At 34.1% G+C, this 19,408-nt stretch overlaps 1 protein-coding gene across 2 annotated transcripts in view; it reads right to left on the reverse strand.

Moving 5' to 3' along the window:
• Positions 1-19,408, reverse strand: part of Kdm5 (Lysine demethylase 5) — a 122,458-nt gene that overhangs the window by 6,823 nt on the left and 96,227 nt on the right. Inside the window, exon 3 of one of the 2 annotated variants that reach the window (XM_017610970.1) lies at positions 15,029-15,096. The exons of the other annotated variant lie outside the window; for it this stretch is intronic. Coding sequence (XP_017466459.1) covers positions 15,064-15,096 — 33 coding nt within the window. The 3' untranslated portion in view covers positions 15,029-15,063. Of the gene's footprint in view, positions 1-15,028; positions 15,097-19,408 lie in introns of those variants that run through there. 2 annotated transcript variants of the gene reach the window in all.

Here is a 19,408-nt window from a genome sequence, read left to right on the forward strand (position 1 = left end):
TATTTGTTGCTCTTCTACTCTTTCTGTTAACGTTCGGATTGTGTACGTGTAAGAAGCCGATTGTGTACATGTGAAAGGCCGAATATAGTTCGTTTCCCAGGAAAGTGTTTGGCGGGCACTGTCATATATACAATAAGCCATCGTTCGGACTTCGCTCCGATAGGAGTACATTTGATCCGTTTTGTCGAAAAAAATTGAAACCTAGTCCTCTACTTCGCTCAACTGAAAATCTGCTCCGTTTTGTTGCATCAACAAATTTACTCTTCAAATAGAAAGGAGGTGGGGTTTTAAATAGCAAACTAAAAGTTATATTTTACCTTTTTATCGACACGATTGTTACATTGGTGAGCTACAGCAACTTTGCAAATACACTTGAATTCGTGAATAGGCCCTCACAATCGCCCGATTTGAACCCGATCGAAAAATATTGCTCTGTCTAAAGTTCTGTAATTGCGTCGTTGCCCACCGATGTAACAATTGTCCCGGTAAAGAAAGAATGAAATAACTTTTTATTAATTTTAACCAAGGCATTTTAACTTTAATGATAATTGCTCGCTGGATTAAGGCGCCTTTACACGGGTCGATTTTCTAGTAGATTTTTGTCGTTCAACCAAAATCGACGCTTTTATTATAAAATTGCCTTGAAAAGGGCACCAAAGAACAGCTCGCGTTTACTTGTGGTAGTGATCACATCTGCTCATATACACTCCTCGTCATTTGAATTGCACACCCCTGTCAATTCTTAATATTTACAGTTTTCCGTTTGTTTATTTAATATAAATTTTTTTTTTTAAATATCGTCACTACATACGAATAAAGGCGCGCTGGTGTTTTGACGGTGAAAAAAAGCGTTTAAAAAAATTTTGCGAAAAAAGATGCTTATAAAAAACTTTTTTCGCCATCAACTTTTGAGCTCGCGCCTTTATTCGTGTCTAGTGACGATATAGCATATTCTACGGGTAAATGCAATTTTAAAATTTTTATACAAACTAAAACTTAAAAGAAAGTTTATTTTCCATTTCTTGGGCAGCATTTTATATGATTTTTTCGTTTTTCTCGAGAGCTGGAAACAGTTCTTAAAAAAGGTCAACATAGGAGTGTGCCATCCTAATGACCTGCAGTGAATAAGTTAATAATATTTTTAGAAAAATTTCTGATATGCAGTTGTGTAGCCCATTCAATTATAGTGTAATTAAGTGCAAAATTGAAGTGACTCTAAAACAGCCCCGATTTTTCAAATTCATTTATTTTTTATTGACAGTGCTGCGCATTTTATTCCATATAAAAGTTTTGTCGAGCGTACTTTGTATGAGAGAAAATGCGCAGCACTATCACCAAAAAAATTGTCAAAAATCACCGCTATTTTACACACTTGAAACTTGCACTTTATTGTACCCCTTTGTTGGCATTTTTTTAACTCTGTATAAAGTTTTAAAATCGGATGTAATGATTATTCAATAAACAAAATTAAAAGCGTAAATACTAAAGATTAAAAAGTTGAGCTATTCAAATGACGAGGAGTGTATGTGGCGTACGTTTGGGAGAGTGAGCCTTTTTACTCCAGAATGCGTGTGCAGTGGCTCTCATTGCTATACGTGTATTAGTAAGATTTGTTGCACCCTTCCCGTTTGCCCATGATTTCCCCCTGATCAAGCCCGCGGAATGGGCTCGCTTGCCATACGGGCAAAAGTGCCCATGTCTGGTTAAGATGATCGGTGATGGTTATGTTTCCCACGTTGGATGAATCTGGTGGCTCCGTCACGATGATCGATGATATAAGGTTGGCTGCTATGAAGATAAGAAGGCCGGATACGAATGTGCGTAAAGAATAGTTCACTGTAAATCGGTACGCGTTCCAGCAACTCCTGTACAGCAATTGTAGGAATGTTTAAAAAAGTTTCAATGTAGGTCGTTAGACAATAGATGTACCATTTTATAGTACTGGCTTTTAATTTGACAGTTTTATTCGCGTTGGAAGTAGCTACTCAAAAAATAATGTTGAACAAATTCGTTGAAAATCCGACATTTTCGAGATCAAATATCAAATTGAAATTAAAGATACCAATAACTTCTAAGTTTCCTCCATAAATTAATGAATGGATTCCCTCTGCTTAAATAAGCGGAGTAAACTAATTATTAAAAAGCATCATTCCGTACCAGCTTAAGAATAAGTCGCTTTACCTCACTTAGGAAAAAAAATCGACTTATCAGACTTAAACCTTATCGAGTTATTATATACAAATTTAAGTTACATTAAATAAATTTAATAACAAAAACTGCACTCGTTTACTTTACCCCAATGTTTACACCAAATTTGGTATTTTATAATAATGACTAATAAAACATGTTTAAAACTTGACTTCGGTCAAATTCCACGTTAAAAGTTTTAAGCTAAAAAGAAACAGGGTGATATCCTCTTAAAACTAAATTTATAAAAGTTTACACAGTTGCCAAGGGGCTATGAAATGACAAGAGAATCGAGGCAGTCTCAATAAAACTCGATCAGACTCCACAATGGGTCATATGAACCCAGAAATTTGCTGGAAGGAGCGTTTGCACAAAGTGTTATTCCATTGTATCATTCACTTTAGACCTTTTGTAAAGTGTTGGTTGGTTTTTATGACAATTAATTATTCACAACTGACTTTAAATCGAATTGAAGATAATCATGTGAATAAAGTTCTGGAAGTCATCAATTTACGAATATGACCTATTTATTTACGTCAAATCGAAAAATACATGGTATTTATTTAACACAAAATCAGTAGAGATGTGCGAACTGTTGAAAAACATAAACTAAATATAGTTTAGTAGAGCAAGTTGACTACTCAAGTCTCTAGAACGGGTGTTCAGAAAAATTGTATCATTATCAAAGAAATTATATGTTATTTATTTATCCAAGCAAAATATGAAACGTTCGCTAATATGTGTCTATAAAGGAGTCTTTTCCCTTTATTTTAATATATTAAATATTATTTTCTGAAAACCTGTTAAAAATATATAACCATTTCATGCGTACCGATTTGGAGTGAACTATGCTTTAGCGGTTTTATAGCCATCATTGGAAATTCCAATTGGAAATGAAAGCAGGGATGCATTTCTTGACCATTTCCAAAGGGATGCTTGTGTGATTGAAGATGCGCAGGGATGCATTCTTCAAGTGGGCGAAAGTCACTTGAATAGTGATCATATACTCATCATAAAATTATTCACCAGAACTACATATATATATAAATTAGCTTTTATGATATATATAGTTGGCAACCCTATTCAAAAATTTGATTATTTAACATTCATAGAGGAATAATTTATTGAAATTACATATGACGGCGCTCCGTTAGAAATAACATGTATATTTATTTCGTTGCAAGTTGGTGTTGAGGCAGGATCGCCGTTAATGTTAACGCCGGTTTCCATTATCTTAATTAATATTAGATCAGATAGTTTTCTCCAGGTAAAGCGTAGTGTACAACCGCGCGTCCGTCTTCCACAAGTATTTTCACCATAATGCCTTACTCAGTTCAAAACGCGCTTCATCCTTCTTCTTGTACTAGTGTATTCACCAGACACAACTCTGTGCATACACAGTATTTTTACACAGTAGTTTGAACACACAATAGTTGGTTATGTAACATGAGATGCATATACTATTATATACAGGGTCATTCAGCATTTCCAAATGAGATTAAAATTAGCAAAGTTATTTGTTGACATGGACACGGCCTTCCTGACTATCACACGTCCTCGGGTGTAATACTATAGCAACAAAACAATATTTTACATAAATGAAAATGTTTATACAACAAAACTTTTAAAAAATAATTTTCATATGATAGCTTTCAGTGACAGAGCGTTATTATTAGGAGTAAACTTTCTGAAATCAGGTCTTAATGAAATAGCTCACATAACACGTTTTATTTATTTATAATAATAGATTGGCGCTTACACATATGTTAGTGTTTGGCCGAGCTTCTCCTCCGATTTGTGGCGTGCGCCTTGATGTTGTCACACAAAGCGGAGGGGCCTACAGTTTTACGCCGACTCCGAACGGCGATTGTATTTTTATGAGAAGCTGTTTTTCATGGCAGAAATACACTCGGAGATTTGCCATTGCCTGCCGAGGGACGACCGCTGTTAAGAAAAAACCTTTTTTCTATATTTTTTGCGATGTTGCTTTGACCAGGGTTTGAACCCAGGTGCTGCGGAGTGGAAGCGCGCACTGCTTACCACTACACCACAGCGGCCGACGTTTTTTTTTATTTTTTTTTTTATTTTTTTTTTATTTTTTTTTTTTTTGTTAACGTCTTTTTCAACGTCTTTATCGTCAATAACGCCTCTTTCACCATTTTCATCACCAATAACGCCTCTTTCAACGTTTTCATCACCACTTACGTCTCTTTCAACGTTTTCTCACTAATAACGCGTCTTTCAACGTCTTCATCTCTAACAAGCTCAATTGCACTTTCAACATCGCTCATGTTTAACTCATTAGCAATTTCTTCCTCCGGAAGCTTACGCAAGTGTTCATGTGAGTATTTGTATGTCATTTTGCTACTCAAAGTTTTCAATACGTATCTGTCTCCATCCAAAACCTCTGTCACCAAAAACGGACCACGGAACTTAGGATCTGATTTTGTCTGATGTCGCTCTTCATTTTTAAGTAGTACATAATCGCCAACTTTATGTCTTAACAATTTTCGCTTTACCTTTATCAAAACTTTTCTTGTCATAACAAGCATTTTCCTGTATATTTTTAGTTGCTTGAGTTCTTAATAAATCAACATCGACTCTGTTTTCTTCTGTATTAATTGAAATTAAACCGAACGTCTGTGCCTCTTTACCTACATATTAGTAACTCTAATGGACTAGCCTTTGTAACCCGATTGACCGTGGAATTGAGTGCCAGTTGAATTTCGCCCAGTGCATCTTGCCAAGAGCGTTGGCTTGTTTCAACTGCCGTTAACAGATTTTTCAACGTACTCATTACTCTTTCTATCTGTCAATTAGCACGACTAGCACCTGTAGCAATCAGATGTAAATTAATATTTTGTGAAGAACAAATATCCCGGAACCCTTTGCTAGCGAAACACCTACCCTGGTCGGCAATTACACGAGTAGGCACACCAAATAGTGAAATTGATGACTTGAGGGACGTAATACAGTTTTCTGTGTCAATATTTATAGTATGATATAAATAATAAACGATAATATATTCCTTAAGGTCATTCTTACCACTCAATTTGCCAGTAATATCGATGTGAACGGTATGCCAAGGAATGCTAACTTTAGGAATTGGGTGCAGTTCTGCTTGTATTTTGCCGGTATGTGATTTGGATAGCTTGCAGGTTATACAATTATCAACAAATTTTCTAACGTACTTAGACATATTATCGAACCAGTAATATTCATAAACCTTGTCAAGTGTCTTCTTTGAACCCAAATGCATAATAGACACATGCACATGATTAATTACGGACCATCTGTGTAGGAACAACTGGTAAACATTTCGTTTTGCCATTTCTTTGTATTTTTCTATACAATGTGCCTGCACGCAGTTCATATGTATTCGCCTCATCTCTGTTAAGTTCTTTATTTCTTAATTTGCAAACAATAGAAGCTACTTCTCGATCCCGTTGTTGCTCTGCAAGGAGACAATCTTCTGAAATTTCTGCAAGATTGACACGCTTTTCAGGAATTCTCGTAACTGGCAGATTATCAGAGGGTAATGGATTACGAGAAAAGAAGTCTGCGTGAGCCATCCGTTTACCTTCTGCATACTCAACCGCAAAATCAAAGGATTGCAGATAGGCCCACCAACGATGGACCCTCGGTATTAAATCGTTTTAGGTACGCGATACTTTGATAGAATTACAATCCGTGATTACAACAAATTGGTGCCCTTGCAGATAATGTCGAAAATATTTAATCGACGGCCAAAGTCTCTAACTCATATGAATGATATCTAGATTCCGCAGGAGAAGTTCTTTTACTATAATATTCGATAACATGTGGCTTAGTGTTAATTTTATGTAACAGAATAGCACCATAGCCATCGGCACTAGCGTCTGTATGTAATTCGATTGGATATTGCGGATAAAAAATGGTTAAAACTGGTTTATTTGTCAATATAGAAATTATCTGCTGTCGTATCTGTTCATGCTCTGGCTTCCAAATAAAATTGTTTTTATTGGAGACAAGAAAGTACAGTGGCTTCATTATTTGTGAAAATTTTGCTACAAATTGGCGGAAATACGAAGCCAACCCTATAAATTGTCTTAACTGGTGAACAGATTGAGGTAGTGGTAGAGCTGTTAATGCTTGAATTTTACGCGGGTTGGGTCGTATTACGCCGGCTTTAACTTCATATCCTAGATATTCAACACTCGATTTTAGAGAAGAACATTTAGTAATATTAAACGAAAACCCAGCCTTTGTCAAAATATTTAACACCACCTCTAATCTTTCAAACGCTTCCTCTTTTGTTGACGAAATAATCATAATGTCATCCATATACACTATGACATATGAGTATGCAAGGTCCCCTAATGCTTTCATCACAGCTCGTTGGAAAACCGATGGGTCATTCTTGAGTCCAAAGGGCATAGTCAAAAATTCATACTGCCCCTCTGGCGTGACAAAAGCAGTGAGTTCAATTCATTTTGGATGGACAGGGATTTGGTGAAATCCGCTCGCCATATTCAAACAAGAAAAATAATTTCCTCCCCGCAACCTGGCAATTTGGTCAGATATAAGTGGTAATGGATACTTATCGGAAATTATGTTCGAATTCAATCCGCGGTAGTCAACACAAAGGCGATCAGCCCCGTTCTTCTTCTTTACGAGTAGCATAGGACTAGCAAACGGAGAACAACTAGGGCGAATTATATTGTATTTTATCAACTCCGCTATTTTATTTCTAACAATCTCTTTTTCTTCCGAACTAAGCCTATAGGGACGCCTTTGCACAGTTTTACTTTGATCAATTAACCGTATCTCTAACTGGCCAGTGGTGACACGAGTTTGCGGAATACCTTCTATGGAGAATTCGGAATACTCACTCATCAATGACATTAACTGAGATTTATCATTTTCTGATAGGTCGGTATCAAGAGTAAATGAGCTGTTAGAACATGTATTTGCTATCTTTTCCTTAAAAATTTCAAATTTATTAGCTGTAATAATAATACCGAACGGTTCAGAATTTCATGGCCAGTCATAACATCGTGCTTTAAATATTTATCTAGTACAGCATGGAATAAAACTTCCGAGGGAATAATCACCGATTTTAACATTTGATAGGATTTGAAAATTACTACATATAGATGTACTTATTTCCGATACCTCTTACCTCTTTCCCGAAAATTTCTCCGACACCGTTTCCTTAAGAAGCGAACATTCAGCCCCGGAATCAAAACAGAATAGATATAACTCACCAGATTGACTCAGTATTTCCTTAGGTTCGATTATTTCGCATGCGTCCACTTTCTTTTCAAAACCGGATTTATTGTTGCTTGAATACCGATTGCTGCTTTTGTTACACTTTGATGCAATATGGCCAGCTTCTCCACACTTGAAGCAAATAAGTGATGGCCGACATTTTTCTGCTGACATGCTGCCCGAAAATTGACATGATTTCATTGATGATTTGCCTTTATCTTTTTTCAATCGGCAATCGGCAATTTTATGGCCCACTTTTCCGCAGAAATGGCATTTTAGGTAAGCCGATGGTTTATGTTTTTTTGACTCTGGCTGATTTTCAAAAGCAAACTTTCTTTTGCCAAACACAAAGGCTCTGAGTTCTTGCTGGAGTTCGTTTCGTGTCTTTATGCTCGTTTTAAATAACAAACGTTGCAAACTGTTGTTAAAACGAGAAGAATGTGCAAGAACCACTGCGATAGCTATTTCCTCAATAGTTAGTGATTTCCATTTATGAAATAGTGAGCTTATTTGAGACAACCATTGCGATGCACACCCCTCCATTGACTTACTGAGGGCTATAATAAGTGTACTGCCTTCTAATGGATTGTCTGCCATTATTACGTACACAGTTGAGCACCAAGAAATTGCATCTACACCCAAAACGACAGGGTTAAATTTTGGTAGTGTAATACTTCCGCCCTGTCTGGTGGATTTTGGTGACTGTACCGCTTGGAACAGTTCAATAAATTGTCGATTTTGCTGTTCCAATATTTGGCACAACTGCTCATTTGCATTCACTGAAGATGGGGGAGTCCATCCCACTTTTGATGACGGCGCTCCATTAGAAATACCATTTATACTTATTTCGTTGCAAGTTGGTGTTGTGGCAAGAGCGCCGTTAATGTAAACGCCGGTTTCCATTATCTTAATTAATATCAGATCAGATAGTTTTCTCCAGGTAAAGCGTAGTGTACAACCGCGCGTCCGTCTTCCACAAGTATTTTCACCATAATGCCTTACTCAATTCAAAACGCGCTTCATCCTTCTTCTTGTACTAGTGTATTCACAAGACACAACTCTGTGCATACACTTTCGTCTCTTTCTTACATTTTCAATACTCATGGTTTTTGTCGTGACGCGCAGAAGCACACTCGGTAAAGTGAAATGCTTTTACCTCGCTCACAAACCCGAAGAACATATTGAAAAGGTACACGAAAACAGCTTACTTCGATTATAGTGAAATTTGTTTAACACAGTATTTTGTACACAGTAGTTTGAACACACAGTAGTTTGTCATGTAACATGAGATGCATATACACTTATATACAGGGTCATTCAGCATTTCCAAATGAGATTAAAATTAACAAAGTTATTTGTTTACATCGACACATACATATATATAATATATTTAATTTAACCTTTTAGGCAGATGGCAACGCTATTAAAAAATATTACCTCTTAATAAAAGTGCACTGAAATGGCTTTCGTTCGATAAAAGCGTTGCAAAATTTTACGCTACTTAAATATTTTATTCACTCTATCTGCAGGCAGATGGCAACCCTATGTAAAGCGGTAAAGCTGACCTTCAAAATTGTGTTTCAATATTTAAATTTCATGTAGTATTTATGAGGGTAGATATGGAGCGATGACATAAAAAACCTTAAAGAAACACATATGTACATCTTATAATAAGTATATATAAAAATGTTGTGTTCGTATGTCACGGTCGTCAAAACTCGAGAACGGCTGAACCGATTTGAATATTTTTTTTTTGTATTGTTCGGTATAATACCAGAACCAATGATATCGCAAAAAATTGGAGGACTGCCACCTATTTGAAAATTTTTAAACCGAATTATATTGATAAAATAAATACATGATTACAATATGGGTATGAAATTAAAGAGGTTTAAGAAAGAAAACTGCTGGAAATATTTTTGCCTATTTGTCAAAATAACAAAATTGATAAAATAAATGAAATGTTGCCATGTGGGTGTCAAACTAAAGAGTTTTAAGGCTTACAGTCGAAAATATTTTAAAGGAGGGTTGCCACCTGTTAAAAAATTTAGCGCGATTTAATTGATAAACTAAATGATATACATATATAAAAATGTTGTGTTCGTATGTGACGGTCGCCAGAACTCTAGAACGGCTGAACTGATTTGAATAATCTCTTTTTTGTATTGTTCGGTATAATACAAGCACCAATGATATCGCAAAAAAATTGGAGGGTTGCCACCTATTTGAAAATTTTTAAACCCAATTATATTGATAAAATAAACAAATTATTACAATATGGGTATCAAATTAAAGAGGTTTAAGAAAAATAAATGCTGGAAATATTTTTGAGGACGGTTGCCACCTATTTTAAAATTTTGACTCAGTTAAATTGATAAAGTACACGAAATATTGCTATGTGGGTGTCAAACACAAGAGTTTAAAGAAGGCTGTCGAAAATATTTTAAAGGAGGGTTGCCACCTGTTAAAAAATGTATCGCAATTTAATTGACAAACTAAATGATATATTACAATATAGATATTAAACTAAAGAGGTTTAAGAAAGATAACTGCTGGAAATATTTTTGAGTACATTTGCTTTGAAAATTTAAACTCAGTTAAATTGATACTGCAATTTGGGGGTCAATCTTTAGATTTTTAAGATGGCTTGCAGCCGAAAATATGTTTGAGGAGGGTTGCCACCTGTTTGAAAATTAAACTCAATTCAATTTATATACATAGGTATCAAATTAAAGAGGTTTAAAAAAGAAGACTTAAAAATATTTTTGAGGAGGGTTGCCACCTATTTGAAAATTTTAACTCAGTTAAATTGACTAAACAAATGAAATATTGCAATGTGAGTATTAAACTAAAGAAATTTAAAAGACCTATAGTCGAAAATATGTTTGAAGAGGGTTGCCACCTGTTTGAAAATTTAACTCAATTAAATTGGTCAAAGAAATGAAATGTTAGAATATGGGTACCAAACTAAAGGCATTTGAGAAATCTTGATTTAGAAATATTTTCAATAAGATTATGCCCTATCTAAAAGTAAAGACTGCAAATATTGCAACTAAATGAAATATTACATAATTGGTTCCAAACGAAAGTGTTACTAGAGATTTTTTTACGTTTCCGCTTTTCCAAAAGTCGAACAGTTTAACTGAAGAAAGCATTTACAAAATCTTATCAAACGAAGTGATCATATTATCAACGAAGAGTTGGTATACAAATTTCGCAATGAAAAAAAAAAATATTAAAAACTACTGATACAAATGAAAAAATAATAAAAACCATACCTAACGAAAACATAAAAATTTCCCATGAACGCTGTTTAAAAATCCTTAATGAAAATTTAAAATTGTTGTCACAATTCCATAACATTATAAAATAGTTAACTTTAATCATAAAGAATTTCACTAGCCTACTACTTACAATACAGCGTGGCGACGAATAACTGTTACCCAGGTTTTTTTGAGAAATAAACGGGTCCTTTATAAATTTTGCGAAAAAAGTATTTTATTGTTAATTTCCCACAGATTTTACTTTAGATGTATTAATAAGTTTTTAAATGTTAATCCTAATTTACATTTGCCAGCAGTGTAAACTTTGAGAGAAAAGTTCATTTGGCACGCAGCTACAAATTTTTTTTTTCACAACAAATTTCAAAGTTAAAAGCTACAACTAATGGCATAGTAACATATTGGATATCTCAATTCTATCGACTAGGTGTATGGTGTCAAGTTAGCACTACATACCATTTTTTCTTAAAAAACGAAAGCTACAAATTTTTTCTTTCCACAACAAATTTACAACAAAAAAGCTACAATTAATGCCGTTGTAACATTTTCAATATCTCAATTCTGTCGTCAATGGTGCATGGTGTCAAGTTAGCACTACATACTAAATTTTGTTCGAAAAAGGGTCAACTCAATTTTTTCCAGAAAAACGAAAGCTACAAATTTTTTCTTTCCACAACAAATTTTAAAGTTAAAAGCTACAATTAATGGCATAGTAACATATTGGATATCTCAATTCTATCGACTAGGTGTATGGTGTCAAGTTAGCACTACATACCATTTTTCTTAAAAAACGAGAGCTACAAATTTTTTCTTTCCACAACAAATTTACAACAAAAACACTACAATTAATGCCGTAATTAACTTTTCCAATTTCGAAAATTGTAGTGCTAACTTGACACACGTGGACATTTTACGTAAACATTGCCTGTAATTTCTCGATTACCACTAGCGGCGACATAAATGCTTGCCTGAAATATTCAACATTGTGGCAAGAGGCACATACATACATTGCAGTTGAATACGAATACGCATGTCCCACTACAGAGCAATTAATCAGCCCAGGTATTCTCGCGACAATTATTGAACATAGGGAACGGAAAGCTGCCAGCCAATGAGAGATTAGGAAGAATTTTATTCCCTGAAAATTTTTTTAACTTAGAAACATCGAAAGAAGAACTGATCGAAAGAATGTTTCCGGATATTCAAATTAATTATAGGAATCACGGTTGGCTTATTGAACGAGCTCTTCTTGCCGCGAAGAATAAGGATGTCCATCAACTCAATAAAGTTTTTCAATCCAGCATTCGAAGTAATGAAATAACATATGTACAGCGGTAAACACCGTTGTGGAAATAAATGAAGCAGTTAATTATCCAACGGAATTTTTGAACTCGATTAATCTTCCAGGGATTACCCAACATACTGAAATTGAAAATAGCTGTGGCAATAATCATGTTGCGGAATATTAATCAGCCGAAACTCTGCAACGGCAAGCGAGTCGCAGTTATGAAATTGATGAACAACGTAGTGAAAGTAAAGATTTTAATGTGGCCTTTCAAAGTTAAAGAATCCGACCGATACATCATTTCAATTTAAAAGATTCCCAATTCGATTGGCATTCGGAATCACAATCAGTAATGCTCAAGGTCAACCTTTGGAAAGGTATCTATGCTACGTGTCGGTAGACCAGATAGCCTTGATATCTACGTAGAGAATGGAAAAACGAAAACTATTGTATACCTACACTAGGGTGTTCCAAAAATACACATGAAAAAGTAAAGTCGGAATTTTATGCTCTCACTCCCTAAGATTGTGCTATACCGAAAAATGTATCCTTATTTTTTTATTTTAAATCGCTCAAAGCGCCCAAAATTTTCCATGTATTTTGTATGCGGAAAAAGCAACTTTTCGTAGAAATGGTATAAAATTCTTAAAAATCAATATTTTCTATCGGAAAAACTCCCAATAATAATACTCAATTGTTTATTTAACAATTTTTTTATCGCAACTATAACTTATAGGTCCGCCAAATACCCACAAAAACCCTGAAAAATTGAATGGGAGTACCAATAAAAAATCGTTAGTATTGAAAAATGGTTAAATAAACAATTCAGTATTATTATTGAAAGTGAAGAAAACCAGAGTTTTCCGATCGAAAAATATTGATTTTCAAGAATTCCATACCATTTACACGAAAAGTTGTTTTTTCCCCATATAAAAATACATGGAAAACTTTGAGCGCTTTGAGCGACCTCTAAATCTTTTTTGATTTCAAAATAAAAAAATAGGGGTATACTTTTTTTCGATATAGAACAATCCTTATCTGAAGCGTATACTTTGTTTCGTTAATCATTAGTTGCGTTCGACAACACAAAAATTTGTAATAGCTTTACCAAACTTTTACTGGGTGGCGTTCGATAACGACAAAAAATTATCCAACACACAAAAATTGAGAGAGCAAGCGTTCATTTTGATGCAAGAGCAGCGTTCATTTTGTACTGACAAAATTTTAGCCAGCAAAAATTATCCGTCACGAAAACATATGATCACAAAACATATGGTTGCAATTTTTGTAAATAAACAAAATTGAATTTTTCGAGTTTTGGTATTTGTATGCTTTTTAGCTGCCTGCTATGTGACTTTATGATAGTGCTAACTAGTTTTTACTTCTAGAAATGTTCCTGGCGAACATTAAACGTTCACTTTCCTTTTTCCTTCCATGGAGGCAACATGAATTTCAGTTTGTTTACAAATAAAACAAACAAAATCAGCTGGTGTATCTTCTTCTTCCGGTTTTTGCAAGTGATGGCTAATTTCCTGTTCGTTTACTTTTTTTGCTTTTTCCTCTCTTTAGGAGAGAAATTTCTCTTATGCTCTTGATTTTGATTGTGAATTTTGTCAACGAACACAACTATTTATCATCCAGGTATCAGGAATATGCCACAGCAAAGCGTGCAGGGTACAGCTAGTATGTATGTATATACATACATACATACACATATGTAATGTATGCACTTACACCTATGTAAATATGTATATACATATATAAAAAACGTATAGAAATAAACGTAAATATAGTTTATGTGCATGAGACATATCATATTTCTTATATCTCTATTATCTTCTCAAACGAAAACTTCCTAAAATACTTGAAAACTTCACATGAAGGAACTTTTTACTTGCGGAAGTTTCACAACGTAGTGTTTGTCGAGTACTTTACTTAGTTACTCGACGATTAGCGACTATACTTCTCTTCACTATCTGCACTCTCAGTGAGAGGAAGAGAAGGAAGCGTATTCGCTAGAAAACTTCACTAAGAAGCGAAATGTCTTCCGATGCAGACCTCTATTATCCATCGAACCTAAAAATTTGAAAACAATAAAAAACACATGAAGTGAACACATTTTGGTACGGAACGCCCCATATAGTTTGTTTTGCTAAAAAATATCGCACGTTAAATAATATACAGAACTATTTCAAAATTTAAATTTTGTGGGAAAACGCAATCAAAATTTGATCAATGCATACAGTTGGTATACAAAAAGCCAGTTGAAAAGACCCATATCTTTGCGGTGTTTGGGAAGTTTAGCCCTCTGTTGGGCTGAACATGTTCTACTTATCAAGCTTATTAATTCTATGATGAATTCTCAAAAAACTTAAATTTTGAGTTACATCTCTGTATTATTAAACGTGCGAAATATACATATAAATACTGTGTGCATATCTTATTGCATTAAGCGAGCAAATCTTGTATACATATATACATATATATCCATAAAATATTTTTAATAGGTTTGCCCCCTATTTCGAATCGAATATTTATTTAATTTTTTGTTTAGAAAAAAAAGGTAAAATACTTCTATTCAAGGGTACAAAATATTATGTCCTAGGATAATAGTGTAAGGTTTCCACTTATTTTCGATTCTACACAATCTTATTACATTAAACGAGCAATTCTTGTATATATATGTACATATCCATAAGGTTCTCGGAAAGGCTCTAACGATTTTGATGCAATTTTGTAAACAGATAATATTTTGGATTTTAAGGTTATCTGAAGACTCGCCTAAGGTTGCCACCAATTCGAAATTAGATACAAATTAATTAAAGCATCATAATATGGGTATCAAATGGGAGGTATTTTAAAGATCCCTAATTAAAAATATTTTTAATCTTGCCACCTATTTTGAATCGAATATTTATTTAATTTTTTGTTTAGAAAAAAGAAAATATTTTCCGTCAGGGTTGCCACTCTTCTATGTAATACAAATTTTTATTTTGTTATTTTCAATCAGCATTTTTTTTTAAGTGCACACAGTTTATATACGCTCAAGACATGTACCATTCATTCCAGCGTATTTCCGAATAGGGTTGCCACCTAAATTTGGAGTAAGAAATTTTTTTTAATAAATATCGAAATCTAAAATACGTTTTTAAAGCTATCCAAATCTTGAAAACTTTAAAAAGTATATGCACTCCGGGAAAAGCTCGGTTAACCTGGTACTATGTATTACACCGTGCGACAGTCAATTTTACACACGAAAAACTCAATAGGGGTATTCTCGAAGTCTTGCACGATGCACGGATTGCACGAAATGCAAAAATACTATTCCAAATTTCGAAGAATACGAGAACACCCCATTGCAAAGAGGTAGCATGCATGGGGAGCAAGCACCGAAATTATGTATCAAATACAATAACAAGAGACAGCAAAAAAAAATTAAGTGAGCGAGATGAGAGGAATGAGAGAAATATGTAGCAATTCCAACAACAAAACAACTAGCACAGGGTCGCTATTATCTTGCTATGCTATTTTGCAAAATATATACATGGGTTTCGACGTTGCATATTTTGCAGCGATAGGAAATGTTGTTTCCCATGAATTTTCTTGTTGTGTGTTTGCAATTTATGCAATCCGTGCAACGTGCAATGGCTTTGCAAGATTTGGAGAATACCCCTAATATATTCACAAAACTGGGGGCCAAATATAGTAAAACTGCGTTTTTAGTTTTTTTCTCGGACGTCCGGACCTTGTTTAAAAGGACTTTGAAATTTCTAGAATATGATTGAATAAAAAAATTATTCGAAAGATGCGGTGCATTGTAGAGTAAAAATATTGGTATCAATTAAAAGAAAAAATTCTGTAGAATAGAAAAAAATTTAATTTTTGGGTGCACCAGGACGAATAAGTTTGAAAATGTCCTTCTAAAACTTTATCCTTGAATATCCTTGGAAATTTCCAATATTTATGTTAGGAGTAATATGTTAACTACCACATCCTCGAATTTCGTCCTTCTAACTTTATTAGTTTTAGATTTAAAAAATGTACACTTCTCTTTATAAGATATTGGTAGTTACAATATACATAAATGAAGATACTGGAATCATTATTATGGAACCATGTATGCGCTCTAAAAGACCAAACTGACTGTATGATATACCTACGGTTCAGATACTTTAATTGTTTTGTATATAAAGGCGTAGCCAGCCTTTCATCTAGGGGGCAGGAGTTTATATAGAGGGAAAAAATGTTTTTAATTATATTTTTTTTTTGTATATAAAATGAAATTTTTGGGTTTAAGAAAGTATGTTTTCTGGTAGTCTTTACAACGATACCAATTTTTTAAAAATCGGTTAGTAATTTTTTTGTTTCAAATATTTTTCTTTATAAAAAAAGGTATTTTTTGCTTTAAAGTGTTTTTTCTTAAATTATTATACACAAGTATACAAATATGCACACCAAAGGAAAGGGGATTAAATCGCCTTTACAACGATACCAAATTCTTAAAAATCGGTTAGTAATTTCTCTGTTAATTTTTTTTTTTATAAAAACAGGTACTTTTTCCTTTTAAGTGTTTTTTCTCAAATTTTTATATACGAAGTATACAAATACGCATATCAGAAGAAAGAAAATTTGATTGCGTTAACAACGATATACATTTTTTAAAAATCGGTTAGTAATTTGTTTGTTTAAAATATTTTTTTTTATAAAAAACAAGAATTTTGTCCTTTTAAATGAATTTCAAAGTCCTTTAAAAAGTCCTGACGTCAGAGACAAAAACTAAAAACTATATACTATATTTGGCTCCTAATTTGTGAATATATTGATTTTTTCGTGAGTTTTAAAAATATTTAGTTTTTGTCGCACGGTGTTATACATACAGTAATTTGAAATAATAAGGACGCTACGTTTTGACCATTTAAGGATTTTTTATTGCCTCTGTTTTGTTTAAAGCAGTGATGGGCAAAATTGTATGTATTAAGAAGTAAGTACTAAGTAAGTACAAAAGTATTTAGGTATTTGTGTTGTGGTAAATACCAAAGTACTATTTACTTAAATATTTTGGATGTTACTAAATACCAAGTATGCTAGTATTTACTTATTTTCACAGCGCTAAATACTTTGTCTAAAAGTATTCACTTAGTTTCACCTAACGAAACACCGCGTACAGAAGTACTTTGAGACTTTGGCCTCACTAACTACCGCGTACCAAAGTATTTAGTGACTTTGGATTTACTACCCAGCAAAAAACACGATTACCACAGGAACGAAAGTAGAAACGAGCTAGGCGATGGGAATCGCTTACCCTTTCGCTTCAAGAAGTCCTTATTTTAACATGGGCATGTCATTGGAGGTAAGCCCTTACCCGCAGCATTACCTTCAAACGAAAGGAGAACGCATGGATAAACAGAATCCAGAGAAGCGAACAAAGAATACCTTACAGAGAAACTAATGTAGAATGCTTAGATAAGTACATACTTATTTATATTAAATTTAAATCAGAAAATGTCTTAAAAGATTAAAATTAATTAAAATTTTTATAAATCAGCTTTTATACAAACATATGTATGTATGTATTTAGGTATTTAGATTTTCTTAAAAATCGGTATGTACATACATTCATTATTAATTAAGCTTAAAATTGTACTTCCTCACTCTTGTACTTCACTTCATCGACTGACTTCAACTTCGCTGCAAATTGAACAAAGCAAAACATGATTTTTATGCGAGACAAATTTCCACAGAAAGCAACGGTAGAAAAAGAACTTTTGGATATTCATTCTATTTTTCAGCTGACTACGATGCAGCATTCTACTTTGCATTCCCGGAAATGAAGCAAAGAAGCGAAACAAATAAAATATTGTAGGACATTCTACTTTGCATTCCCTGAAATGAAGCAAAGAAGCGAAACAAATAAAATGTTGGAGGACATTCTACTTTGCATTCCCTGAAATGAAGTAAAGAAGCGAAACAAATAAAATATTGTAGGACATTATACTTTGCTTTCCCGGAAATGAAGCAAAGAAACGAATTAAAAAGGAAATATTATAGGACATATTACTTTGCATTCCCCGAAATGAAACAAAGAAGCGAAATAAATAAAATATTGTAGGACATTCTACTTTGCCATACTAGCAATGCATAAAAGAAGCGAAAAAATTCGAAGGCATTATAACGCTATGCCTTCTAGAACACGTTACCACTAAAAGCGATTACCCATTTTTGCTGGGTAGAGACTTTTTTTCACTAAATACTGGATACAAAAGTACTTAGTATTTAGGGCTTCACTACATACTGCATACCAAACCACTAAGTACTTATGTCTTGATTAAACACTAAATACTTGCATTAACTCAGTGTGACTATCTCGGGATTCTCAGTACTAGATAATAACGAGACTTTTTGGACATTCGGCACTATTTCGGTGTTCTCGGTACTAATGCCGGGATTTTAGAAGCTTTAGGGCATATTCCGGGATTTTGGAGACTACTTCGGGATTCTCGGGACTAATATCGGGATTTTTAGAACTTTCGGGACTATTCCGGGATTTTTCAGACTACTTCGGAGTTTTGGGGACTTTTCGGATTCTCGGGACTCATATCGGAATTTTTGGGTCTTTAGGGACTGTTTCGGTATTTTCAAGACTACTTCGGAGTTTTCGGAATTCTCTGCACTAATATCGGGATTTTTGGAATTTTTGGACTTTTTCGGTATTTTCGAGACTACTTCGGAGTTTTTGGGATTTTTCGGATTCTCTAGACCAGACATGGGCACTTTTTTGCCCGCGCAGTAGCGAAAGTGCGAGCGCGGGCTGGAGAAAGGGAAAAACAGTTTACGGGAGGAAGGGTATGAAAAGTTGCGAAAAAAATATTTATATCCCACCGACATCATGTTCATCGCAGTACGGCTGCGGTAATACTGACTTTGTGTACCAAACAAAGAGCATACATTTTCCTCATATACACAATAAGCCATCGTTCGGACTTCGCTCCGATAGGAGTAGATTTGTTCCGTTTTGTCGAAAAAATTTTAAACCTAGTCCTCTACTTCGCTCAACTGAAACTCTGCTCCGTTTTGTTGCATCAACAAATTTATTCTTCATATAGAAAGGAGGTGGGGCTTTTAATACCAAACTAAAAGTTATATTTTACCTTTTTATCGACACGATTGTTACATTGGTGAGCTACAGCAACTTCGCAAATACACTTGAATTCGTGAATAGGCCCCCACAATCGCCCGATTTGAACCCGATCGAAAAATATTGCTCTGTCTAAAGTTCTGTAATTGCGTCGTTGCCCACCGATGTAACAATTGTCCCGGTAAAGAAAGAATGAAATAACTTTTTATTAATTTTAACCAAGGCATTTTAACTTTAATGATAATTGCTCGCTGGATTAAGGCGCCTTTA

The sequence above is a fragment of the Rhagoletis zephyria genome, unplaced genomic scaffold, assembly GCF_001687245.7.
Source record: "Rhagoletis zephyria isolate East Lansing unplaced genomic scaffold, Rhagoletis_zephyria_1.1 Rzeph_scaffold_00358, whole genome shotgun sequence".
NCBI classification, from domain to species: Eukaryota; Metazoa; Arthropoda; class Insecta; order Diptera; family Tephritidae; genus Rhagoletis; species Rhagoletis zephyria.